The sequence below is a fragment of the Hydractinia symbiolongicarpus genome, chromosome 5 (assembly GCF_029227915.1).
Source record: "Hydractinia symbiolongicarpus strain clone_291-10 chromosome 5, HSymV2.1, whole genome shotgun sequence".
Taxonomy (NCBI): Eukaryota; Metazoa; Cnidaria; class Hydrozoa; order Anthoathecata; family Hydractiniidae; genus Hydractinia; species Hydractinia symbiolongicarpus.
This window is the reverse complement of record NC_079879.1, coordinates 3,640,272-3,666,008: the sequence shown is the minus strand read 5'-3', so window position 1 is coordinate 3,666,008 and position 25,737 is coordinate 3,640,272. Positions and strand designations below refer to the sequence as shown.

The 25,737-nt window shown below is 35.9% G+C and overlaps 3 protein-coding genes across 3 annotated transcripts; all 3 read left to right on the top strand.

The window, feature by feature from the left end:
* The first annotated feature begins 18,691 nt into the window (after positions 1 to 18,691).
* Positions 18,692 to 19,148, top strand: LOC130644241 (uncharacterized). Its single transcript, XM_057449772.1, has one exon. The coding sequence runs from the start codon at positions 18,764 to 18,766 to the stop codon at positions 19,043 to 19,045; it is 282 nt and encodes a 93-aa protein (XP_057305755.1). The 5' UTR covers positions 18,692 to 18,763; the 3' UTR covers positions 19,046 to 19,148.
* Positions 19,149 to 19,505: 357 nt separating this feature from the next.
* On the top strand, positions 19,506 to 22,376 carry LOC130644240 (GPN-loop GTPase 2-like). Its single transcript, XM_057449771.1, has 5 exons — positions 19,506 to 20,161; positions 20,261 to 20,417; positions 21,004 to 21,164; positions 21,428 to 21,564; positions 21,934 to 22,376. Exons 1-5 carry the CDS (start codon positions 19,745 to 19,747, stop codon positions 21,983 to 21,985), a joined length of 924 nt encoding a protein of 307 aa, XP_057305754.1. The 5' UTR covers positions 19,506 to 19,744; the 3' UTR covers positions 21,986 to 22,376.
* Positions 22,377 to 23,185: 809 nt separating this feature from the next.
* On the top strand, positions 23,186 to 25,547 carry LOC130645894 (uncharacterized). Its single transcript, XM_057452017.1, has 5 exons — positions 23,186 to 23,327; positions 23,419 to 23,514; positions 23,664 to 23,676; positions 23,798 to 24,457; positions 24,539 to 25,547. The coding sequence occupies exons 1-5, from the start codon at positions 23,186 to 23,188 to the stop codon at positions 24,540 to 24,542; spliced, it is 915 nt and encodes a 304-aa protein (XP_057308000.1). The 3' UTR covers positions 24,543 to 25,547.
* Positions 25,548 to 25,737: the final 190 nt, after the last annotated feature.

Below are 25,737 nucleotides of genomic sequence, written 5' to 3'. Positions count from 1 at the left end.
TTGTGTGTTCCTATCAATCACAAATATTTTAAAATGTTTTGAAATATCTGTGTAATGTGAAAGTAGTTACATAAATAACTGGAGGTGAAGTAGTAATAGCTAGCAATAGCCTAGCTAGCTTACCTTTAAAGAGTAGTTTACAATCTTGTGTATGCTCAAAAATCTTTGTTTTATTTGCGAAAAAACGTAGCAAAGTTTTTTCCAAACAAAGCACACACAAAAAATATTGCCATAAGTATATTGTAGAATTCTTTGAGAGTTTCTGCTTTCGTCATATCACCTAAACTTCTATCCAATGAACTGGCTATCCAATCAAAATCCGCATGCCACGAGCATGTATCAGCCAGCCGGAGCCGTCTCGTCAGAACATCATAGATGTAGAAGAACCCTGGGGAAGATATACCAAGTTTTATATCATTTTATCTTTTACATGAGTTATTACACTTTTGATTTTTACGAAAAATTGATTTGAAATATGCCAACATGGCTATGAATTGTAAAAAAATATTATTTTCTGTAGAGTGGAACAAAAATGTTATAAGCCGGCACAAGGAAAATGGTTTGCGGATCAATTTGTTGTTGGATGAAGGAAGTCTTGTACTTGTTGAATTATTAATCCAGGATCTAACTCAGCTTGCCGATCAGAATAGTCTTTATCAGTTTTTCAGAAAACCGGAAGTTAAAAGTAAGATTTTCGCATTAAAACATAAGAATGTGCTAAAAGCATATCAGGTGGACATTCTTTTACCAAAGTCAAAAGTAGTTGACCTTTCAAATGTTGACATTAGCTTTGCTTTTGTAATATTTCGACACATCTGCAAGATTTCAATACCATCAAATGGCTGGAATAAACTTCCTGATTTACAAGATGTTTCAAAATCAGCAAATATTCTTCGTTTGAAAATTTTAAAAGACAACAGGGCACATAATAGCTTGGATATGGATAGCACGAACTTCCAGTCTACGTGGGAATTTATCAAGAAAACATTGGTTGCATTAGGAGCACGTTTTGAAAGAATAGACGCAATAATGAATGAAAACATTGACGTCAATATAGACAAAAAGCTAACTCAGGTAAAGAAATGTACCATGTCATCGCCTTTTTGCTGTGTTTATGTTTATTTCTTTATAATTTACATACTTCGTGGACTGTACAAGACATTGATAAAGTGGTAATTTACAACGAACTTTCTCATATAGAACAAAACTTGGAAGGCCTGAAACAATTTTACATTGAAAAAACTTTAAAGAGTGTTGTGGAGTCAGAAAAGTTGTTAAATCACACAAGACAAACATGGGAACCCCAAAGAATTGATAATAAGCAGAAAATCATTCGTACCAAAATAAAGAGGTTAGAAGAGGAGGCTCTTCGCACTCGTCAAAAACTAGAAAGAAATGTCAATCGGTACTTACAATCTATGATGAAATTTGCAAACGAACGAATGTGATCCATATCCCTCAGTCCATGGCCAAGCAGTGTTGCAACGCTATACTCGCAGGGATTCATGAGCGCCGAATGAACAATAACGTATTTCCCTGTTGTAAAAAAATCAATCTCAGATCCAAATTGCTTCACCAATTCTCTCTTCAATGACACAGTGTGCATGAAAGCAGGCTCTAAGTTATTTTCTTCGCATATAACCTTTATGTCTGATAATAACTGGTGGAGAAGATATGCCTCCTTCTTCCCAATTACTTTCCATCCAACTATTCTGAAGAACTCTTCGATTATGAATTGCTTTTCTTTGTCTTTCGAAGATTCTTGTTCTTCTTCAATACCCGAAGGCTGGTTTATTGCATACTTAAGGTAACAGTTTTTATGATAATAAATATCAATGGCATAAAGATCAAAAGACTGTCCACCTTGCAATACCTGCAGTCTTTTTGCGGCCTCGTGAAATCGGTAAGTCGGTTTAGAAATAAACAGCTCAGTCCTTGCATGAATCCTTTGACGAGAGCTTTCCTGTTCGCATCTACCAAGTCCAGCTTGATTATATGATCCACCGTCCGTTTCCCTTCTTTCATTACAAATAAAACAAATTTGTTTTCTTTTTTTGGCTTCTCTTTGTGATCTTCTAGTCTGAACATCACTTGTTAGATCCTCTGATTCTTGTTCGAGAACACTTGTCTTAATTTCTCCGTATCTTTTCCTGTAGTTTTCCACTTTCGTTCCAAATGTAATACTACAATTTTTATGAGCTTTACCAAATGCTTCAATAACATCACCAATTCGCGAGTGAACATAACGAAAAGAGAAATACTTGTCATTTCGATCGATATCAATACAGTTCCATTCTTCTGCAATCCTCTTCAAGTTCTCCCATCCTTGCTGTGAAAAACTTTTTTGGGAATCTTTTTGCGAAAAAGAACCATCACATAATAAACATTTTTCACTTGTTTGTTCAAGACTGAGAAATGAAGACGATAGGGCCATATTCTTTCATATTTTTTGAATGTGGTGAAACAATCGAACTCGACCAGCACATAAGCGATCAAAAAGAGTAATGCACGAAATTGTAGAGAAATGTAAATGATATTCCCATAACTAACAAGCAAGTTCATTCATTCTTTCAAACTTCATTTTCTCACCTAACATAACTTCGCTTTGTCGTCACAACACCGGAATGATCTTCAGGTGCCCCGACTCACATTCATATCAACTCTCAATGGGGCTTTTCCTGTTATTCTATAATATCCATTATGTTTTACGAGTAAAGATATGAATAGCGGTTGTTTTTAGAATCACGTTTTCGAGAATTTCTATTTGAATAGCGCAATTCGAGTAACAACTTTCAAAAAGTAATTTCGTGGTCGCTGCGGAGGAGGAAAATTTCAAATATGTAGCAGACTAATAAAACTGTATATCATTCAAAAGGTCTTATTTAGCCGATGCCAAATATGCCATTTTTAAGTTTATATTTTATACCGTTCACGAGTTATCGCAGGATTTGTGCACAATTTTTGCCGCATTTGACGCCATCAGTCACGTGACGCCGGAAGTTTTCCCGGAAAGGTATTCGGTGGTTTTTTGAAGCTTCCTACCTAATCTATCAGATTCCACAATAAAAAGTTAAATTAGGCATTTTGTTAGATTGCTAGACTATATGCCCTGTCTACAAGTGAATAAATCTAAAGAATAACGAATGGGTATAGAATATCTGCTTATTAATCGTAACCAGTCTCATAGGAGTAGGTTACCTCTCGATCTTCTGGCACAGAGTAACTAAAGCGTACCGCAAATAAGCTTATTAATAACATGTTGTTAAATTTAGAAAGAAATGCTGCCAGTATTGGTAAAAAGGACGCTAGGTGCAGACTACAACTGCTACTCGATAAAAGTGAACATATTTTTAAAGAAGTTTTTCAACAAGAAATAACAGCAGAAGCGAATGGAGAAGATATTTATCAATTTTTACAAACTCCGCGATTAAAAAATATATTATTAAACTTACGCAAAAAAAAGATTTTAAATGCACGACAATGGAAGAAATTGCATCCAAAATCATGCATTATTGATATCACATCTTTCGATATAACTTTAATGTTTTTATTGATGCAGAGTATCTGTCATTTGCCACCACCAAAGTTGGGCTGGCATGCTTCTCCAGATCCTCGCGACAGATCATTGTCTGCTAATCTTCTGCGAGTGAAGATCTTTCGAAACAAATGTTCGCACGGTCTTTTAGAATTATCAAATGATAAATATGATGAATTTTGGAATGAAATGACGCAAACTCTGTCAGAATTAGGTGTTTCGAAAGATGAGATTGACAGTTTAAAGAAGGTTGCTCTTGGAAAGAAGCTCTACTGGTTATTGTGGCGGGGTAAAATTGTGATGGCCATTGGTGTGTTATGTTGCTTTTTTGCAGTATATTCTGTTTACAAATTTAGAAAAAGCGGGAACACAAACGTTCATGTCCACGTTACTATTCCCAATTTGACAAGGCTAGAAGAAATAAAAAGTGAACTGAGAGAACTTGAAAAGAAAACAAATAAATCAAGTTTAAAAGCTCGTAAAAATTTGCAACATTCAAAAAAATTTTTGAAGAATGCCTCTAAAATAAACAAAGCAAACGAAAAATCTGCTAAAAAAAGGCTGGAAAAGATAAAAAAGATATATGAAGAAACAGGTGCGATAGGCAAAAATGTGGAAAAGGTAATTGAAAAATGGCGCCGAATGTTTTCAGATGATTATGCATTTTCTGTGACTGGTGATGCACCTTTAAAAAGATATAAAGAATTCGCAAAATTACTGGAGGCCGGATTACTAAAGATGGATAAACCTCAAACTATAGAATACTTGTTAGAAATTGATTACCAACTAGTCATGGCACAAGTTGAAATGACTTATCACTACGTAATGAGTCGATATTTCTTTCTCGGTAATCGAAAGGTTAAGTGCAAATGTTTCACAGGTAGATTTAAAGTCGTAAAGAGGTAAAGTATTTTTTTTATTTATCTTTCATAAAGAGTTTGTAAATTGAACAAAAAGTAGTGACTAGAACCCAAAAAAAGGGCGTATTATTGGTCCAAAAGATGCTAGCCAGGTCGTTTTTAAATTTTCGCTATGGAAATGGTTAAAAAACTTTTCACATTCTTTAAGAAGAACCAGGAAACCAGCCTGCGGTTTTTTTCATGTTTACCTTGTTTTTATATTTAAAGATATTGTATTTATCTCAGTTATTTTACAGTAAGTAACTAACCACAACAGTTAATTCTTTGGAACTCTTTGTTTTAAATGGTGCATTATCCGACACGTTTTTGGGGGAAAGAATGTCATAAGAAAATAAAAACGTCCTTCTTATCTGGTTCTTATTCTAGTTTCGGCTAAAAGCTCGCACAAAATCCTGATCTTCCGGAATTTAAGATTCCTGTCTCGGAAGCAGTTACAAAAATTGACGGTTAATCTATTTTTGATCTTTTTGTATATACCATCACAATTTTTAGTCATGTAAATTTTAGAAAATCATTTTTATTATGTTGGCAATAACTCACGTATATAGCAGGCCAGCTAACTAAAACTCATTCCAGTAGATAGCCATAGACAGACAACTGCCTGACTACAGCTAGCTATTTTGTACCAAGTTTTTCATTTAGTTCGGTGTAAGTACCTTTTATGCTAGCCACCGTTATTACATTTTTTATGTGGTTACAGTATAGTAGCTTCTTTTTACTGATGTATGTTGCAAATCCAAATACATGCGAAAACTAGATTTTGATTTCATGATCGAAGATAATAAAGCTTGTGATGGACTGGCCTACGGCTTACTACATGCGTTATTTTACTGGTCGAATTGCGCCGAAGGTTTGGGAAATATATACAACAACCACATCACAATGAAATTATTCTTGCTTAGATTTGTAGAAATTTTTAAAACTTTAGCCTATAAAAAAATTCAAGGGATGGCTATTGTCAGATTTTTTCCCATGATATATATTTCTTTGTCATCCTTTTTTCCTTGCCGCAAAAAGGCAATTAAGCCACCAGTTTGAACAAAATACGCATATTATGATTGAGCTTGCAGATCAGTGACTAAACAGGAGAGTTCTACAAAAATCTAGAAAGTAGCCATCCGCAAAAATTTGTTCCCGCAAAATTTTTCAATAATTGTCTGATCCGCGAAGTTTATATAAGAAAACTTTTGAAATATTTCCATGATCGAAATCTCCACTTTCACAAACGTGCGTACTTTCCCTTACTTTCCTTGTCACCTCCTTGTTTTCCTAAGTAAAGAAACGATTAAAAATTATGAGATATAATCCATTCTATCTTTCAAAATGAACTACCTCTAGTCAACGATTACAAAAGTTTCTACTTTTTCGCCTGGCTTGCCTTTCCCGGCTGGTTGATTTTGATCTCGTGTGGTGGCATTTAAAAACATTGTTCTAATGTCACGATCGCCCTTCTAGATTCATTGTTTTTGGAGATTTCTTAGCAAAAAATTTGGCTGTTTGTCACTAGAGCTAATATTGCCAGTTTCAAAATATAGTTAAAAATGGCTCATCCGCGAAAATAAGTCCCGCAAAATGCTAGATTTTCGCGGGTGAGCTTAATCGCGAAATTTAATCCCCGCGAAAATTTATTACAATAAAGTAGCTAGCAATAGCAGCATGTCTTATCTTATCCAGCTAAATTGCTAAAATCAGGTTTTTTCAAAGCTCTAAAAAGAAACTTTATTTTCATCCAAAATATCAACATTGGAAGTCTGCCAAAATAACATCTTTCATAAAAATATTTACTGTTTGGCTCACCGTTTCCCATAGTAAGGAATGCTGTGTTCTTTCAATGTAACAAAACCCGCCATCTTTATAGTAGATCGTTGCATATATTATGACGCACGAATAAATTATCTATGTCAGATGTAAAGCAATCGCATTAACGAACTCACCAGCCTGTACTAAGGGATTTTTTTGCCGCCGACCTTGATTTCAAAAAGGCAAAAGCCCCTGGGGACGAGGTTGACAGGGATCATGTTACTACAGATAATGATAGAAACACTATTCTATCATTATCAGTGCATTTTGACAAGAAGAAATAAAAAAAAATATTGATTAAAAATAAAATACACATTTTAATGATGTAATGACTAACTTTAACTTTTTGTTGGAAATTATTATTGTATATATTACATCTAGCTAGCTAGTGATGTGGGGTATATATAATAGCATGTTACACTGTATTGCTGGTAAAAAGAGGAATTTAGGCAAGGTCCACTCCCCAATTTTGTGATAGCTATAGTAATTTTAGTAAATGACATAAGAAGAGTTTTTACACATATTTTCACAATTTCTGCAAATTGGTAACCAGAAAATTTAAGAAATATATGGTTAGTTTTGACGAAAAAAGTTAAAAATCTGGAAATTTGTTTAAAAAGATATCTTCCATTTATTTGTTTATTTTAACCACAATATATTTGTTTATTTTAGTCACAATATATTGTTTTGTTTTATTTTTCACAGCGGTTGAAACTTTGTATTTTACAGATTAAAATGATTTCAATGCAAATAAGGCGTAGCAAATGTAAGGTTAAGTTGGTTTTTAACTTCATTGTTTGATGTTCGTATTTTTAGTATCTAGGCACTTGCTTACCTTTACACCGAATTACCGTACGAATAAGGATAAAAAAATCAAAACGCGATATATATGAGTGACCCAGTGACCCCTAATACAGATACAGCCAGCTTTGACAATTTTTTATTTGGTGTATAAAAAATGTAGGTAGCCTAGGCCTGGTTAGTTAGATAAAGTTTCTAGCAAGCACCAAATAAAAACTTACGGAATTGTTCTTTAATACTATAGGTATTTGTTTAATAAGCTACAATAATTCTGGTTTGCAAGAAAATACATAGCTAAATCTTATTACATGCTAGCAATACTTTATGATGAAAATTTACTCCAAAATGTTTGTTGTGTGATCTCCCAACCCGTCAATATAGCTAGCTAGCTAGCTAGCTAAAGACTTATAACTGGTTTTTACTACCATTTTGATCAGCACTGTGGTATACCAAAGACAATAGTATAAACTTGCGAGTAATTAGCTACCAAAAATAAGGTTTCTTTCTCTTTTGACTGTAAACTTTTCAACATGAGTGTACCCACAGCTTAAAGGAATTAATAACCAAGTTTAGGTCTTGAGCCTTGATAATGTACACTCGTTTACTGTAGCTATATTGCAGGCACGTCACAAAAAGAAAGCGGTGTAGTAGACATTGCCATGTTGTAGGTCAGGAATTCAAGTTTTTTAACCCTGCAGATGGGCATACACCAGTGTGTGTTACGTGACAATGGAAATTATTTCCACATCAACATCTATATTTTTATTGAGGCATTTTAAATTCTGACAAGCGGTTCTCGTGCAATCGTCAACACGTATGTTACGTAAATCTTCAAATATATATATATACATATTTATAATATATTCACCCATAATTTACGAATGAAAAAATAATTTCCGTTTCCGTAACTTTACCTGAACTGTACTGTACACCGGTGCCGGATTCTTGCTAATTTATTGTTATTCTTTTAAAATTTCTATTCGGTTTGGAATAACAGCTTTTTTATCTTACTGTCATAAAAACTTCTTCCAAAAAATGTGTGAATGTCTTAGCTGGACAGTGTCACAAATACGGGGATTTTTACCACAAAATAAAGCAATGTTGCATGATTGTTTTTGCTTAACATGGTAAAAACAGGTCACAAAGTGTTTTTAGTTTTAAATTTTTTAAAAACTTTTTCACAAAATAAAATTGCTGAGTGATTGTTTTAGCTGCACAAGGTAACAGCAGACTGTTTTCTGTGTATTTATTTAAACTGAAGTAAGGATGTGGGACATTGTTTACCTGTACTAAGCTTTCACCCTGTAGTAAAATTCATTTAAAAACATTTACAAGGAACAATTTCCGAAACTGACTGTTCTTGCTATGACAGGTGAACAACTTAACTTGTAACCTTATTTCAGCTGAACATTATGACTACATGGAGCCTAAATACGGTAGCAAGCTGCAACTCTGTTACATGGATACGGACTCGTTCGTATACCACATCAGAACGGAGGACTTCTACAGGGATATCGCGCAGGATGTTTACACAGGTTTCGATACGAGTGCCTACAATGCGGATGATAGAAAGCCCCTCCCGATAGGCAAAAACAGAAAGGTCGTGGGCCTCATGAAGGATGGATTAGGCGGCAAAATTATGACGGAGTTCATCACCCTGAGAGCCAAACTATATGCATATGCATGGTGTAAAAAGGTGTGTTACCGAAAAATCCATCACCTTCGACAATTACAAGCAGTGTCTGGAAGAAAAGGACAATGATATCTACAAGAGCCAGGTGCTTATTCAAAACAAGGGACATAAGGTCTATACGCAAGAGGTGAATAAGCTGGCACTCAATTGTGCAACTAAATCAAATTGCGACGCTTGCTAGAGGCTATAGGGAAATAAAATGGAGGCATGTCTGTATATAATTATACTCCTACCCTATGCCATGATTGCCTACATTTTTTTCAATATCGACGTATAATAAAAGAAATGTCCGACATTGCACAAGCATTCCACAATGTCTCAGCAGAATATGAACATGTGGAACCCCCGCCCAATAAGCGTCAGGTCCTGAAAAAGGCCCTTTCTTCCCAAAAAATGCACAGAAGGGTCTATTCACAGAGCCCCTGACGAGGCCATCGACAAGATCCATACCGAGTACCTTCAACGCGAGCTTCGGGAAAAGGGGGAGAAAACAGCTAGAGCACTGTCTACTCACGTGGTCAATCTGTATGGCAACATGATTGGTAACTTTGTGGATATTGACAGTGTCGAGGAACTGAGAAAGGATATCGAAGAAAACCCTATAATCTGAGACTCTATGACAGATCTCGGGATCCTAGTGTACTGCACCATCGGCATATGTCTTGCACCGCTCCTGGTCGACTTACAAAAGAACTCTTGTAACAACAAAGTGAGACAAGCAAAACAGAAATACCGCAAGGGTCTTCTACACGAGAATTGTAAAAACCCGGCTAAATTTTGGAAATGCATCAAAGAAATATTTCCAACAAAAGAACATCCTCCAGCTTCTGCAACTACGAGCATCGATCACGAAAAGAACCTGAATACTGCGAACGTATTGTGTAAGTTTTTTACAAACATTGCACAATCAATTAAATCCAAAGCTTTCAAGCTAAGAAATTTCGTCTGGGAGATTATTATTAACTCACTTCATCAAGGTGCACTTTATATTGACTTATGAAAGGCTTTTGACACTTTAAACCATTTAATTCTCCTGGAAAAGTTGAAAAGTGTTGGAATCAGAGGTTCTGCTAGAAATTGGTTCGCTGACTACCTTTTCAATAGGAGCAATACTGTATTGTTGAGAAGTGTAAATCAGAAAATAAGAAGATCACCTGTGGAGTGCCCCAAGGCTCGATCTTGGGACCACTTCTTTTCTTGATTTATTTCAATAACTTTGAGAAATGCTTAAAATACACGCATTCTTTGAACTTTGCTGATGACACCGTGGTTTATGTCGAGGGGAAGAACATGGAATCAATCGAGTACCAGCTAAATGAGGACTTGAAGTTGATTTCAACATATTTCCAAATCAACCAGCTAGTTATCAACTTGAATAAGGCAAAGCCGAAACTATGCTTTTTGGTACCTCGAAAAAACTATCATCCTGTGGTAAAAATATGTCCTTGTTGTTTGATGACACTGTGATACAGGCTACTGAAACATACAAATACTTGGGAACTACGTTGGATAGTTCACTTTCACTCTCTACTAATTTTGATAAAATCTACAAGCGTTCAGTATCCAACTTACGTATGTTGTCTTCTCTCCAGAGTTATCTCGACAATTCATCAAAGAGAAAGACTTACAATGGAATGATTCTTCCTTGCATAACATACAACTGTACGGTAAACTTAAATTTAAGCCAAACGCTAAGAAATAAGCTTAAATCCATTGATAATCTAGCTGAAACGGTCACTGGAACAAGCCAACCACCTGTTCAAAACGTATTAAAGAAACAATCAATTCTACTTGTGCGAAAATGTTTAGAAAGGAAAACGTGTGCAAACTTTATTGATTACTTCGAAGTACAGTCTCATGATAGGGGGACAAGAAATGATGGTTATAAATTACAAATTCCATTCACAAAACTCAAATATGCAAAATCTGGTTTCTTTTCAATGGGTGTTACACTATACAACGAGCTACCATTAAATATTCGTAAAAATGAAAATTTTAATTTGTTTAGGAAAAATGTTTTGAAGATTTTTAACCTTTGATTTGATTTGATTTATATCCGATAGTCCCATACTCGATTTGATAGCACAGAGTGTTATGTTTGATTTAACGTGCCTATTTTTCCTGCGGAGACTTTACTTCAGTTGTGATATTTTATTTGTAGCCTGTTAGTTTCATAAACAGACATTTGCTGTTTATTCTATCATCTCACACACAATCTGGCAGTTTTAGCTAATTTTAAGACTTTTTAACTAGTTTTATTTTTATTGCTTATATAATATATATTTTACTATATTTTGATTTTTATTTTTAAAGACAGGACGTTTGTTAATAGCAATATTGTACATATTGAAAATCTATATCCTGTATAAAAATTGTTTATAATAATAATAATATTAATTCGACACGATCGTACGGTTCGTATTGGTCCCCGTTATTGTCAGATCAAATATGAGCTTGAGACTACCAGGGATAATGACATCATTTTGGGGAATATTGGGAATGTCAACGTACAGATCTTCCTTCTGGTCGATGGTTGATGGGGTATTGTAAATTTGAACCCTTTGCCTTCTACCCTTCATTCCAAGAAGCTGTTTGCTTTCTGCGTAAGGGTCCATCAGAATACCATATGCGCTCATAGTTATTTATTATATGGGATGGATAATGGTTGTAAATAAAAGATGGCCGATAAACCGGGATATGATTTCACGGACGAGAAAGACTTGGTAGGCATGATGAGGATGATAAGGAGGATACGCACCAGTCAACGCAACTCCCCGGAACATCCGGGACTTCAAAGCCGGGGCAGCAGCAGGGAGGTGCTCGCAGGCACCTGGAGTTGAGTACGGAATCGATCGAGACCCTACTTTTTAAATCGAAGGTTGATAATCTATATACGTCCCTTTGGGACGGGCTGGGCTTATGCCCAATGCGATACATTACGACAGGTTTAAATTAAGAGAGGATGGTCAGCTTGTAATAAAAAAGGTTTGACAGGGAAAAGATCCCTAGCGGAAGTAGTACTCACGTTGCAAGATGGTAATTTTCCAACTATTAAACAGCTCCAGAGTAGGCTAAGTAGTACGCGCATGAAAGCGATGGGATTTGACAATTATCAGACACCCAACAAGGGTAGTAGGACAGAGGCATAGAATCTTAGCCGGGATGTTAATGTACTTGTGAATAGGGATGAGGATGATGAGAGGACCCCTTTGATAAGGCCTGAGGTGATTGAAATGGAAACAATTGAGGGTATTCAAAAGTTTGCGCAAGACGTAGCGGGCTATATAGATACTTCATTTGCGGGCATCGACGATTCCCTCGAGGTCCCTGATATGCGGAAGATGAAACTAGAAATCAAAAACCTGCAGGGGGATATAAATGGGGTGAAGAATGAGGTTATGAAATATGATACTAATATAAGTACAAAAGAGAGTAAACTGAAAGAACTTAAGAAACTGAATGCCGGCGTGCAAAGGATTCAGTATATTGCTGAGCTTGAGAAGGACATTGCAAAATTAAAGGAGGATAGGAAGGTTGTACTTGGTAGGCATGGTCTGCTTTCCTCCGAGAATTTTAAACATCTGAGGAATAGTAAGTCCAAGTTAATGAAGATTGCGGGGGATGACATGCCCTTGCTGGAGAAGCTTAAAACCCTTTTTCGGGAGCAGGGTCTTACCTTGGCCAGCATCGTCTCTGCTGTGGGTCTACTGATTTCCACCATTGTCCTTGCCGTTTCAGGAGGAAGTGGTACAGCAGCAGGTGCTGCAGGGGGAACCGCAGGTGGCGGTGAAAAAGGGTTTGTGCAGAAGCAACTGGAGAGGCTCGGAAATTTCCTGAAATATATGGCAGCTAAAGCAGGCGCTGCATTGCTGGGTATTATCGGTACAGTAGTATACTTCCTTCTGAGGGTAGCGTCGACCATTGTTACATATGCGGCTAAACATCTGTACATGGCAGCTGTTGCCGCTGTCGGGTTTGTAGTACTATATGTGAAATAAGCCCTTATTTTTTTCGTAACCATATATAGGCAAGGATGAGGCCGACCCCTATAGTGATTAATGAGACCTTGGTATCCTCGTGTTGGTTTGGTTGGAGTTGCTCGTGTATGGGAGACGATGTTGTGGGCCCGGGTGGTATGGATTGTATAGCCTGTATGGTATGCTCGGGATTTATAGGAGGCATAGGATGCTTTGGAGGTATAGATGGTGCGTCATGCTTTGGGGTATATATGGGCTGAGAGGTGTGGCATGCCGCACAATGGGCTTGTTATTCAAGTCAAACCTGATGCCAATCATCGCACTTGCAGAGGCTATGAGAATGCTGTTGTTATATCCCACAATCCTCCTCATACGCAGATTCATATCAGAGGGTAACATGTACACGTGATGCATGGCAGCGAAGTTCACAGGGGTCCTGGCATACTGCAATACCTCCTGGAACTCCGTAATGCCATGACTTACATTCTCTTGACGCTAAATCATGGCCTCAAATTTCTGTACTAGAATTTGCCTTGCTGTGTAGTTGTCAGCATAGGAGCCAATCAGTGATGCTTTGACACCTGCCTGGTACCCCAGCAATAGAACCACGTAAACCCGAATACTCTCGCTTTGCTTGGTCAGGCCCTCCGATGTTAAGCCTTGGCTTGTGGACATAATAAACTTGGCCCAGTCGACATCGACCCACGGCCACCATCTACCATTTGTCAATGATGACATGACGGCCTTGAATTTATACAAGGCATTAGGATCTGCACCATAATCGCGACATACCTGTTCGTATCCGGATGTACAGATATCAACTCTACGACCTTTGACCATATTTGACGATATTTAGCAACCAATCGGGATACTCCTCGAAATCTAGGTTCATTGCCGGTGACGCATTTGCGTTATACTTAGTCACCCCATTCGGGGACCAGATTTTAGGTGTCCCTAAGAGCTACCACGAGATCTTGTGTATGATACCCTACTATATATCGTTTGTCCTTACCTGCATTGGCAGGCATGGGATCCGATACTGTCAGGTATTCTACATTGACATCATCGGATATCCGTGAAGGTAGCAGAAAAGTTGTAAAATAAATTAGATTTAACAAGCTCGTTCTCAAATTTCAGCATCTTATTTATTGTATATTTCGAACGACTGCAGAGAATTGCATGTCATTGTACATACATAACCACCCCCATTATATGTGATATGCTCATTATAACAGTACCAGCATAGCATTTTACCGCTTACAACAAACCTACGTCCGCAGGTACATTTGTCATATGCATCGAGTACCCTTTCACAGTCGTTATAATGTTCATTCATTTATTAGCAGGTCAAGGTGAGCCTCCAAATACTTAATCCTCCGTTCATTGGACCCCTCCTTCTCCTCTTGTACGCATGGCAGGGTTATAAGTGGTAGGGATAGACCAATGGCGGTCAGGAAGGTCATAAAAATCATACTTTTCAAACTATATTGACAGTTAATGCACATTATATTTATAGTTAAACATATTGGAGTACCTCGGGATCTTTTTCAACAGCCTTATTGCACATCTCCTGCGTCTTTAAACGATCCGATTTATATTGGAGCATGCGTGGGTTCTTCTCAACGACCCCATTACACATCTCCTGCGTTTTGAACCGATCGGGGACATGTATGACCGCCCAGTGATTTTTTTCAACAACTTTGTTACACATATCTCTCGTCCTGAGTCGGTCCAGTATGCATTAGCAGCCATGGATCCTTTTCAACAGCTTTATTGCACATGTCTTGTGTCTTGAAACTCATCTTTATTAATAGTATTATCTTGCAACAATTGCTGCAAGATAATACTATACTAATTCCATGACCCTATCCGGATGCCAGGCTAATGGAAGAAAATCCTCCTTAATTCTAGCCTTTTCAGCTTTCCTTCGATGGTGGGCAGAGAGTAGTTCGGGCTTAATGTTCGTCTGGCATTCCTTTTCAAAGGCGCTGTTATACATGTCCTGTGCCTTGAGTCTATCAAGGACAAAATAGAGTATGTCGGGAGCCCCTTCAACAACCTTGTTACACATGTCTTGCGTTTTGAATCGATCCGGCATCTAGACTATTGCGCAGGGATTCCTTTCGGATAACTTATTATAATATTCCTGTCTCTCAATTTCAATCTTAAGGCCCTGTTTTTTTATCTTCCATTGCTATGTTACACAATTTTTAACAAATTCGGAAGATTTCATAGCGGTCAAAACTAACGCTGTTATTTCCCTCAGGGGAATTTCCCCTGACTCATTTTTGTATGATAGGGAATTTCCCCAACCTCGTTCCCAGGGCTTTTTGTCTCTCATCGGCGCTGCGCTTATTGATAGGTCTGACGAAAAAGTCTCGCCGTCCGATATTCAAAAAGAGACAACTTGTCCTGGGATCGAGGTTGGGAATTTCCCCTGTATGTGCGTAGAACATTATAAGAATTGCGCTAGAATCTTGATGACGTCATAGCAGTGGATAATAGGTCCTTGAATTATGTGGATTGATATTGACTAGATCTTGGATGGGTGCGGTGACTATTAGGGGTTTGTTGTGACTTGCCGTGACGTCACTGTTGTACGCGCACGCGACTGCGTTAGAACATACATTTCCCTATCTCTAAAATTAACTTTTAAATTTCTGCCCTTGAAGTAACGTAATTTAGACAATGATCAGCGCCAGAGAAAATGACACGGTAACATCGAATCTCACACTCTCATGAAACTAGATGTAACACAATTGGTTTGCTTATTGAACCAACAGTTAACACATCGACGTTTGGATCTTTTTCATTCTATAGAATCTCCACATTACAGTGGAACAATCTGCAAAGAAATTATCCTGATACTAACCTCACAAACTGTAAATTAAGCACAGTCAAATCCCTAGCTGCAAGTTTCTACATGAGTCAATACATCAACTAGCTTTCCTCTTCATTATTTTGTCTCTTTACTTTTTTCTATTTGACTATATGGTACTGAATTTTCATTTATACTAATTATAATCAATAATGCTTTTTCATTTTAATCTTTGTAAACTTACAGTATTTACTGACATATGAAAATATTTCACATTTTTCTTGGTGGCTTTCTCCTTTGTTTAGCCTTGGCTATCGGGAAAGTCTCCTTCCTAATTGCTAATTTATTCTTTTAGTAATGTAAATTGTCATTTCTTAGGTAAATAAATGTTTACTTACTTACTTACTTACTAACATACAACTGGCCTGATTGGCTGCCAGAAATCTAGTGTTAGTATTTTGAAGGTAAATTTAGTGTATTCTGTTGCACATGTTCAAAGTCTAATAAAAGTTTTTTGCTGTCAGCGAAGTTTTTTCTGATTTTTGTTTATATTTCTTAAGATTTGCACCAAACTGGCAACGCTCTTTTTTTGGTAAAAGGCCATGGTATGGTAATTAATCTTAGTATGTTTACACGTTTTAGATGCTATAAACACTTTATCTGTGCGAAGCAAAAAAATGACACCCTACGAGGTAATATTTGGTCGGAAAGCTGCTAGACTTTAAATGGTTTTTATTCCCGCCCAAACTCGGTCAAAAATCGTCAATATTAAAATGCCCTACCTTGGGTAGTTGCTATTCCTGCCTAAAGCTAGTCAAAAATCGTCAATAATAAAATGCCCTACTTTGGGTGGTTTTTTTCCTGCCCAAAGTCGGGTACTTTGGGTATCTATGTATGCTCTATTTTGGGCATACTTTTTCTGAAATAGTTGTAGATTAATTGTTTAAATTTTGGTTAAATAATGTGTTTATAAGAGCGAATTTTCGTTAAATTAAGTTCAGGCATAAAAATAGTAAAGCTTAAAGTAGTTTAATAAAGTTATTTTAAGACGCAAGAATGCAATTTCAACTGATAAAAGAATCTGTTTTACTTTGCATAGTTTTGCCCTATTTGGGTTTTTTGAAAATACCCTACTTTGGGCAGCAGCCCTACTTTGGGAAGAACACTGAAGCCTCAACTGCTGAAAGTATAAAGGGTCAATATCCAAATTATTGATCTGTCTCAACGAGACACACAACATGGCAGGCACCTCATGTCTATCAACAGAGTGTAACATTCTCTAATTTGTCCCCATTTGTCCATCCGTTTAACAAATCTAACTCTTTTGGAGACGTAATCTTAAGGAATCGTCGTCTAAGAAAGAGGCATCATCAAAGGATATATGTTCCCTCCGTAAACCATTAGACTTTTTTGCTAGGTCAGGTCAGAGGGGCACTTATGGATGTGCTTATTTTCATATTTTTCACATGGCTAGCTAGCTAACTAGACTCACAAATATCGAGGGATATACCCTCTGTCTCTTATTTTCAGAGGTGGTCATAGCTTTTAGATAAGGAGTCAAACTAATGCTCATTTTGAGCTATACCAGACCCAATTGAGTAAAAGTGGCTTATCAGACAATTCCTGTAGCTAGCTGACATCTAGTGTGCCTTGTCCCTGTTCTACACACGGATTATGAACGCTGCCTGAATTATGTACGTCAGCTTCCCCTTTTTATAAAACGGCAGAAAATACATAATCGGGCCAACAATACACTGATAAAAAAACTTACACTATTTCGAGCTGCAAAAGTGTGGAATAATCTTCCAGACCAAGTGACCTGTGATGGAAGTCTGCTTTCGTTTAAGACTTCCATCTCTAATGTATTTGGCAAATTCTAATGGAGATCACTTTTTAACTTTTTAATTTTTGTTTTTTATTCTTTTTCTTTTCAATTTTCACAGATTATAAATGTTACTATGTTTGATTGAGCTGAGGCAGTCTAAGGTTTATCATTTTTTGTTCTAGTGGCCCCCAGTGGAAACAATCCACTAACTATAGGTTTTTGTGATTTTCTGGGCTAGCCACTTTAAATATTTATTATTATTATTATTATTATTATTATTATTATTATTATTATTATTATTATTATTATTATTATTATTATTATTATTATTATTATTATTATTATTATTATTATTATTATTATTATTATTATTACAATCAGGACAGGCCAGCTTAGGGGCCGTCTACAAACAGTTTTTGTCCCTGTTAACGGCAAATTGGCCATTAGGGAGAAGGGGGTAATGCATTGTCCGTTAAAAATATAAAAATGGAGACGAATTTCATTTTCTCACCTTTTTTATATCTTTTAGGGAAAATGATAAAAATTCAACAAATTAGAAAATGTTTCCACAGTAAAATCCGCCATAATTTAGAATTGGTTGTTAAAAAAATGGATCTCGTGTTCGTATAAGTCTCCACAAAGATTGTTTCGTTAAACTCTATTTAACGGCAAATTTGCCGTTATGGAGACAGGCTTGCCATTACGGGGCAGGGGAAGGGGGGCCGAGTCTAGCGGCCAATTTGCCGTTAACGGAGACGAAAACTGCTTGTCGACAGCCCCTTATGTACGACATTTAAAAAATATTATTTGGCACTTATCAAACAAACAAAACCAGGACAGGCCGGCTTATGTAAGACATTTTTTATATTATTTGGCACTTATAGAACGAACATAATCAGGGCAGGCTGGTTTATGCACGACAGTCCAGCACTTCGGACAAGCAAATAGCCCTGGTGGCAAAGTTGTTGTTGTTTTCAAATGAAACAAAATTTTGTGGAAACTAAATTTGGGAATTCGCAATTTTAATAACTTTTCACCAAACTTAATTCCCGTAAAACGAATCATCACCAGAATTCAATTCTCGCGAAAAATAAAAATGAGCCCACCCATCTGCAAAATCTAGTTCCGTAAAATTTAGTTACTACTTTAACACGTTCGCTGCCACAGCTTTTTTTGTGGCGTGCCGAAAACTGGCAGCGCGATAAAAAAAGCGACATGATTACTGCCACGTGTTTTTGGCGGGTCGTCCAAATATTGCAATGCTAATAACTTGTTATAAGCTTGGTAACATTTAGGATCTTAAAAAAGCATGTTATACATTTATATATAAGCTAATTCTTGTTTAGAGAAAATTCACTGATCAAACACCTGAAATTTCAAACTTCAGTTAAATAATGGCAAATGAAAAAAAAAGTGATGGCACATTGGGACCAAGAGAGATTGATGTTTTAAAGACTCTGATGAAATTTACTTTGGCTATGTTATTAGTTCCTATTTTCTCTTATTTCGTTTTAAAGTCGTATGTAATAGAAGGAATACTGGGTTTCGAAAATGGTGCTATTGGATCAGCTATTGTTACTGTTGTTATTGTTCACATTATTATTGGTTTGTATATATGGACTGCTATAGTGGAAGAACGAAATGATCCAAGTAAAGTTGCTATGAAAACAGATTAGCTCAATGAAATAATTGTTTTTTTATTAGAACTTCTTACATTTTAACTTATACACGAACAATCAATGTATTATGCCATTTTCAAAGAGGTGAAAAATAGATTGTTTTCATTTGTCTTCAATTCTACATGCACTGCTGCAGCTAAGTTTTTACATTTGTTTTTACATAAATTAGTCTTCAGCAAAAAAATTAAAACATTGACATCTATATATGCAAGGTAATGGCGTTGTTTTAGTATTTATTTTCTTTTGAATTGTTTGTATAATACAGCCAAACCTGTTTATGATGGTGAAAGAAGAAAAAAGGTTAAATCTTGCATCGTTGGCTGTGTTGAGCAATACACTTCAAAAAATTCTAGTGCAATTAACTATAAATCATTAACAAGTAGAACAACTGTTTCAACATTTAAGTTAGGCTTTATCGAAAGTTTAAAGTTGATTACAAAAAATTAAATATGATGTTCTAATGCCTTTATAACAACATCATAATAAAGGTATTTTGTGGCATAAATTTAAACTTTGTTCCTATCTTTTATTCCTGCATTTGTAGTGTTTTCTTTATGTATCCCTATAACGTTTTTATATACTAGTAAATCTGTAAAAAATTCATGTTTACCTTACTGCTTTCTTACCATAGGAACAAGTAGCAAGGGAATGCATAGTACTCGTTTAAATGATATAATTTGTGGCGAATGTTAAAGAATGAATCAAAACACAGCAAAAGTGACTTTTGGTCAAGTTATTTTAGGCCCACCTGGATCAGGAAAAACCACATACTGCTGTGCTATTAAGGAATTCTTGACGGCCATGGGAAGAAAAGTTGTTATTGTTAATCTGGACCCAGCCAATGACAATTTACCGTTTCCTCCAGACTATGATATTTCTACGTTAATTACGTTATCTGATACAATGGATATGTTGAAATTAGGACCCAATGGAGGGTTGATATACTGTATGGAATTTTTAGAGAAAAATTTTGATATAATGGAGAAAAAACTACTGGAGTTTCAGGAAGGCGGTTATTATGTTGTGTTTGATTGTCCTGGTCAAGTTGAACTTTATACACACCATAACTCGGTCTCAAACATTTTCAAAAGATTGGAAAAAATAAATTTCAGGGTAAAATTTTATTTTGTAAATTTACGGTTTAGGGAAAAAGAATATCACATGTGACAGAGGTCTTAATGTATTTATTACACTAAACATTTCCTGTTTCAGTTAGTTGCTGTCCATTTGGTAGATTCGCATTATTGCAATGATGCATCCAAATTTATCTCTGTTTTGCTGACGTCATTGTCCACCATGTTGCAGATAGCTTTGCCACAGGTTAATGTCTTGTCCAAAATTGATTTAATCGAGAAGTATGGAAAATTAGGTGAGAACTTTTTTGTATGGTGTACTACTCCCTCAGTCTACATGATCGTCTCTATATTTTCCTTCAAGACAAAAAAAAAATGTTAATTTTCGCAATTTTTTATCCAGACTGTTATTTCGCAGTTTTTATTTTCAAAAATATAAAATAAAATCCAAAATTTAAAACTACACCCTTTGATCCCTTAAAATCCCATTTCAGTTTCTGTTTAATTTTATATACTTCATCCATTCCAAAATAAACGTCTTTAAACAGGCAATACAAATAATGGAAATGGCTGTTTGACTGCCAAAACCATTCTATTGAAATCTTCGATTCCTTCACTTTAGTTTGATTCTCAATCTGTATCTGAATGAAGGTTAGCATTTTTGAGGTCTAAGTTTATAGTACAGACGAAAAGAATTAAATTTACACACGATTGCCTAAGACAATTGATTTTTTCCGATATTTACGGAAATCGCAACATATTCGGTACATACAAAAGAATTCCATGGTTTTAAATGTAAATAAAATTCTCTTTACATAATGGTTGGTGTTTTCATTTGCGAAGATTTAAACAATAGAATATTTTGTTCATTCAACCTTTTAGCATTCAACTTGGACTATTTTACTGACGTTTTGGACTTGTCGTATCTTTTGGATGAGATGAAGGATGATCCTTTTCTAAAGCAATTTTCCAAACTAAACGCCACATTGGTTGATATCATTAAAGATTACAGCTTAGTCTCTTTTTCAACACTTCACATCGAGGTAAGTTGCATTGATCGGGTATCATAAGTATAATCGAAGCTTTTAAATAAAAATTACTTTTACGTTCGCTAAGCAGTTTATTATCAACCAACAGTTCAGGTCTAGACAACGTCGGAGAAAATTTTATGTAAAAAAAAATGTGGAAATCGTATAGTATTACATGAAGTTAAAAAATAATTTCTATTTAATTCATTTTTCACGTTCCAAAGAATGGCGATGTATGTACGGTTTCTTTAAAATGAGAAATTTTTTTTGTCTTTCAGAACAAAGAGAGTATCTTAAAATTGATGAAAGTTGTCGACAAAGCTAATGGATATATTTATGGTGGATTGTCAGAAGATGGAAGCAATGTAATGGAACTGATGTCAACAGCAGTTGGAGCTGATTTTACCTTTGACACGTATCTATTTCATTTAATATAAGATTACATTAGACCTTCGTCAACATCCTTTAGAAAAATCTTAAAATTAAATACCCCCGGAAAACTTAGAAGGGTTTTCATTTCTAAATTTCGTTTATGGAAAAAATTACGGTTTCTTTTTTTAGGTCTAATTAAAGAGGGTTGATATGTCTGGTAAAAAACTTCCTTTTTTACCAGAGTTTAAAAAAATTGCCGGTTAAAAACTTTACTCGCTTTCTCCGACGAAGTTTTCCTGATAAACTAATTTTGAAGATAACATTGTTCTGGGCTTTAAGCCGCACGGACTTGTTGACAGCCTGATATTTGCCAAGCTTATTAATTTATTTTTTTTCTTTAACAAGACCTTAGACAATCTGTACAAGAAAAGTATATGTCTTCTACTTCGATGGAGGAAGGATGACACTATACACGACCAAGCAACAGTTGCAATCATGGATGGTGATGCTGAAATAGTAACCAATTTTTAATAGTAACCAATGTTTAACATTTCATTCTCAACATTTGAGAATAGCGTTTGGTCAGCAGTTATAAACTCTAAACAAGAACATTACGAAATGATACAGAAAAGTATTGTAAAAAAATTGAGTATGAGATGGAACACTTTTTCATCCAACCTACTGCGCTGAACTAGCAGTTGCATTGGCGCCATCAGAAGAAAGAAGTGGTTTTAATGCCAAACAAGAGGAAAAAAATTGTATTTTAAAAATTAACAAAAGAACACCTTGTTTTCTTGTGTATTTGTTGTGCACGTTTTTAGCTCTTGAACAGAACCGAATCTGAAGTTAACATAAGTTACCATGATCTTTCTTTCCCTTTTGACGCAAAAATCCGACAAATTGCCTCATGTTTTGCATTGTGCCATCTCCCCAATTTCTCTCACATGATTTGAGTTAATGTGGCGCTATGATAACATTTACTCGCCCAATTTAAATCGCCGCCAAGGGAAATCGCACCCCAGTCTCCTACACAAAGTGCAAGAGTTATAACCACTAACCTGCGCACCACACCATGTTAGACAATGAACAAAATCATTTCCATAACCTTTAAAAGTAGGATTTTTTTTGGATGGTATAGCCAGTTCGCGATATCGTTATGGCAGTCCCAGTTCATGAATTTTTTAACCTTATTATGTTAACAAAGCAGTAACCGACAGAAGTGTTATCCACCGCGTTTTATAAAAACTAGCTGTTAATTATGGAATCCACGCCAAGTGTTAAAGTCTTTAAACAAAATGTTTAATTCTAATATCAGCACTCGTCTTCTTGCGGTTTTATTCTATTTCCATTCCCGTGACATAAAATTGCAGCGTAGCCATTTTGAAATCAAAGATTAAATCCTAGTGAGATTACTATCTTAAACGTAAATGTTATAAACTTGAAAGGCGGTTGCACCTGTGAAAATTCACGGGTTTGCCCGTTTTTTTATTCCTCCTAACTTAGTCCCCTTGCTTTTTTGTGCATCTACAACACGATTATAAAATTGCCAGATAGACAACGGGTAATAGATATCATGCGTCACAATAACGATATCGTCATATCCGACACGGTTATTCTTGGAGCTGTATGCAAGTCACCTGACTTACTGGTTGACTATATCGAGGATGAATGTCTTTAAAAAGGAATTCCATTTGGATAAAAGATTACAAGAGAGTGGTAATATGCGCATTGCCAGACTGTATTCAATCAAACCATTCTCGACACCAGAGATCTTTGAGGAGGCTTATGTAAAGAAGCTATGGGGACGTGAATGCAATCTAACGTCAATAATTTGTTGACGTCACAAAGTTATTTGACGTCATATATACTTAACTAACATTTTGCTTTCTGCAAATAGAAATCATGTTGCACTTCGCAGAACTGAAGGCGAAAATGGAAATTGAGAAGGAAACTGTTGGTTTGTCTCAACGCAGTCAACAGTATCTGGCAAATGGTAATTATTAAATACTATCTTTTATTGTGTAATTCTGATTAATGTTGAGTTTTTCACCAACAAAAATGCTACTGTAACTAACTTTCTTGTTTGTGCGACTTTAAAACATCTGAAGACAATATTTTTGACACTTTGGTTTCAATTTTTAGTTTCCTCTGAAAAGTGTGCATTGGCAAAAAGAAGCATCTTTAAATCTTTGAGATTAAGAAAGAAAATTGTCGATAACGATGTTGAAACCCCAGTTGAACTGAAAGAAAAGAGAAAATTTTCATCCATCTTGAAGTTCTTTCGCCGAACATCAAAAAAAAGAAGAAAGGCTGAAGAATTTTCACCCGTTGTACAAGCTGAAAAAAGCCATGGAAATTACATCACACTTAACCAAAAAAGGCTGCTTCAAGATTTTTGGTGTCTTCATGCGATTAAAGAAAAGAACTCGCGAGACTGGATACGAAGTTGAAGGCGAAAACAAAGAAGAACAACAGGATGCTTCGCTTTTTGATGATGGATTTCCCTCCGTGGTGGAGGAATTTGATGACTCAGAAGAAGTTAAACAGTGCGAAAGGACAGAGAAGGAGAGCGTTAAAGTTACCATGGAAAAGATTGCAAAAGAACCAGATGATGATTTCGAGCTGAGTGACGATGAAGATGAAGATCCTGGAGAATGTTTGGACTTTCTACGCTGGTGCAATGAAATTCCACTGACTATTGGCAAAGCTGATATACCGTTCGTGTCTGTTTCATGCACACCGTGGTGGAGAGACGACAGTGTTGTCTTTGGATTGCAGCCTAAACTTGCAAATGAGCTTCAAGGTTATTACAAAGATGATGATGTTGTTTCGTTTGATGATGAAGTTGACGAGGAGTTAGAAAAGATCTTTGCATGTGACATGAATAAGCTTCAAATTGAAAGATTGGTGGATGGAGGGCTGAATTTGATGAGCTGGTGGGTAACAGACTTTTATTTTATTGATTTATTTCATTTTTTGGAGTTGCTTTTTAAAGTTTAAATCTTTTTTTATTTTAGCTGAATGCAACTCATCGAATTCATCACATAAAAAACAAAATCGTATATTTATTTATTTATTTTTCAACCCTGGGTACACAGCATACACAAACTCATACATTTGATTGGTTCATGATTGGGTGATAGTAGACAAATATCTGGTGGAAAGTTGGACGGAAGGAAAACGTACCGAGAAAAGTTTGGTTTGTTTGTTTGAAAGTTTCTCGAAGATGCAATACAATGAAAACTGTTGAATCAGTCGTTGAGTTCGATTTCAATCTGTTATCGATTTGCAGTTAGATTTGATATTTCAAATTCGATACACTTCAGTTGATGCCCTATGACGTATTTCTTCATCGATAGCTCAGATGGTAGAGCAGGACAGTTAACAAGTCTATGCGTGGGTTCGAATCCCACTCGAAGTAGTAATACTTTTTTTATGAAGCTGAAGAACTTTTGATAAACAATGACAAAACAAATTTTTGTGTTATGTTTCCTTGGAAACAAGAAAAAGAAAACCAAACAAAAATGTCTCCTTATTTATTTATTATGGTTTGAGCAACTGATTTTTAGCTGGGTGGCTCACCCTCGTGCCAAGGGTTCCTTTGGTTCTTGAACCGCTATAAAATTCATCGAAAAAGCAAGATGTTCTGAGAGTAGGGTTGAGGGTGGCTACAAACTGTTGTTAAAACGAGGTTGCGTTTTGTCTGATTTAAAACGGAATAGTCATGAATTTTCAAAACACAAAGAAGATTGACACATCGCGTTAAATGTTTGGAAACATTAACAGTAAGATGGGATTAAAATTTGTACTGGGAGGTGGGATTTCCGCTGTTCGTCAAATAACCATAGAACTCCGAAAAAATGTTTTAATTTTGCCCCGTAAAGGAAGAAAACAAGGGAAAGAAGGTTCACAAATTGTTTCTCAGATGTTCTTATTTTCATAATTTAGATGTCCAAAGAAAGGAGGAGTGCATTATCTTCTAGTTTGGACACATATTCACTTAACTAATGCACAGCAAATATTAGCAAGGTTATGATAGCCTAATTGTTGGGAGTGGTGGGCTCGACAACATCAAATTTCGGTACATTTTGCTACCCGACTAAATTTGTAATCATGTTCTCATATTAAATAAAATTTGGAAAACCCGCCCACTGCCTCTTATTAGAACCACCCACCCTCCCCAATCAAATTAACCAAATTAAAAAAATTTTTGGTT

Coding starts and splice junctions, on each gene's coding strand:
- LOC130645894 (XM_057452017.1), top strand. CDS start 23,186: ATGAATGTCTTTAAAAAGGAATTCCATTTGGATAAAAGATTACAAGAG. Junction 23,328..23,418: donor TGTAAAGAAGCTATGGGGAC/GTGAATGCAATC, acceptor TTCTGCAAATAG/AAATCATGTTGCACTTCGCA.
- LOC130644241 (XM_057449772.1), top strand. CDS start 18,764: ATGGCAAATGAAAAAAAAAGTGATGGCACATTGGGACCAAGAGAGATT.
- LOC130644240 (XM_057449771.1), top strand. CDS start 19,745: ATGAATCAAAACACAGCAAAAGTGACTTTTGGTCAAGTTATTTTAGGC. Junction 20,418..21,003: donor CGAGAAGTATGGAAAATTAG/GTGAGAACTTTT, acceptor TCAACCTTTTAG/CATTCAACTTGGACTATTTT. Junction 21,165..21,427: donor TTTCAACACTTCACATCGAG/GTAAGTTGCATT, acceptor TTTGTCTTTCAG/AACAAAGAGAGTATCTTAAA.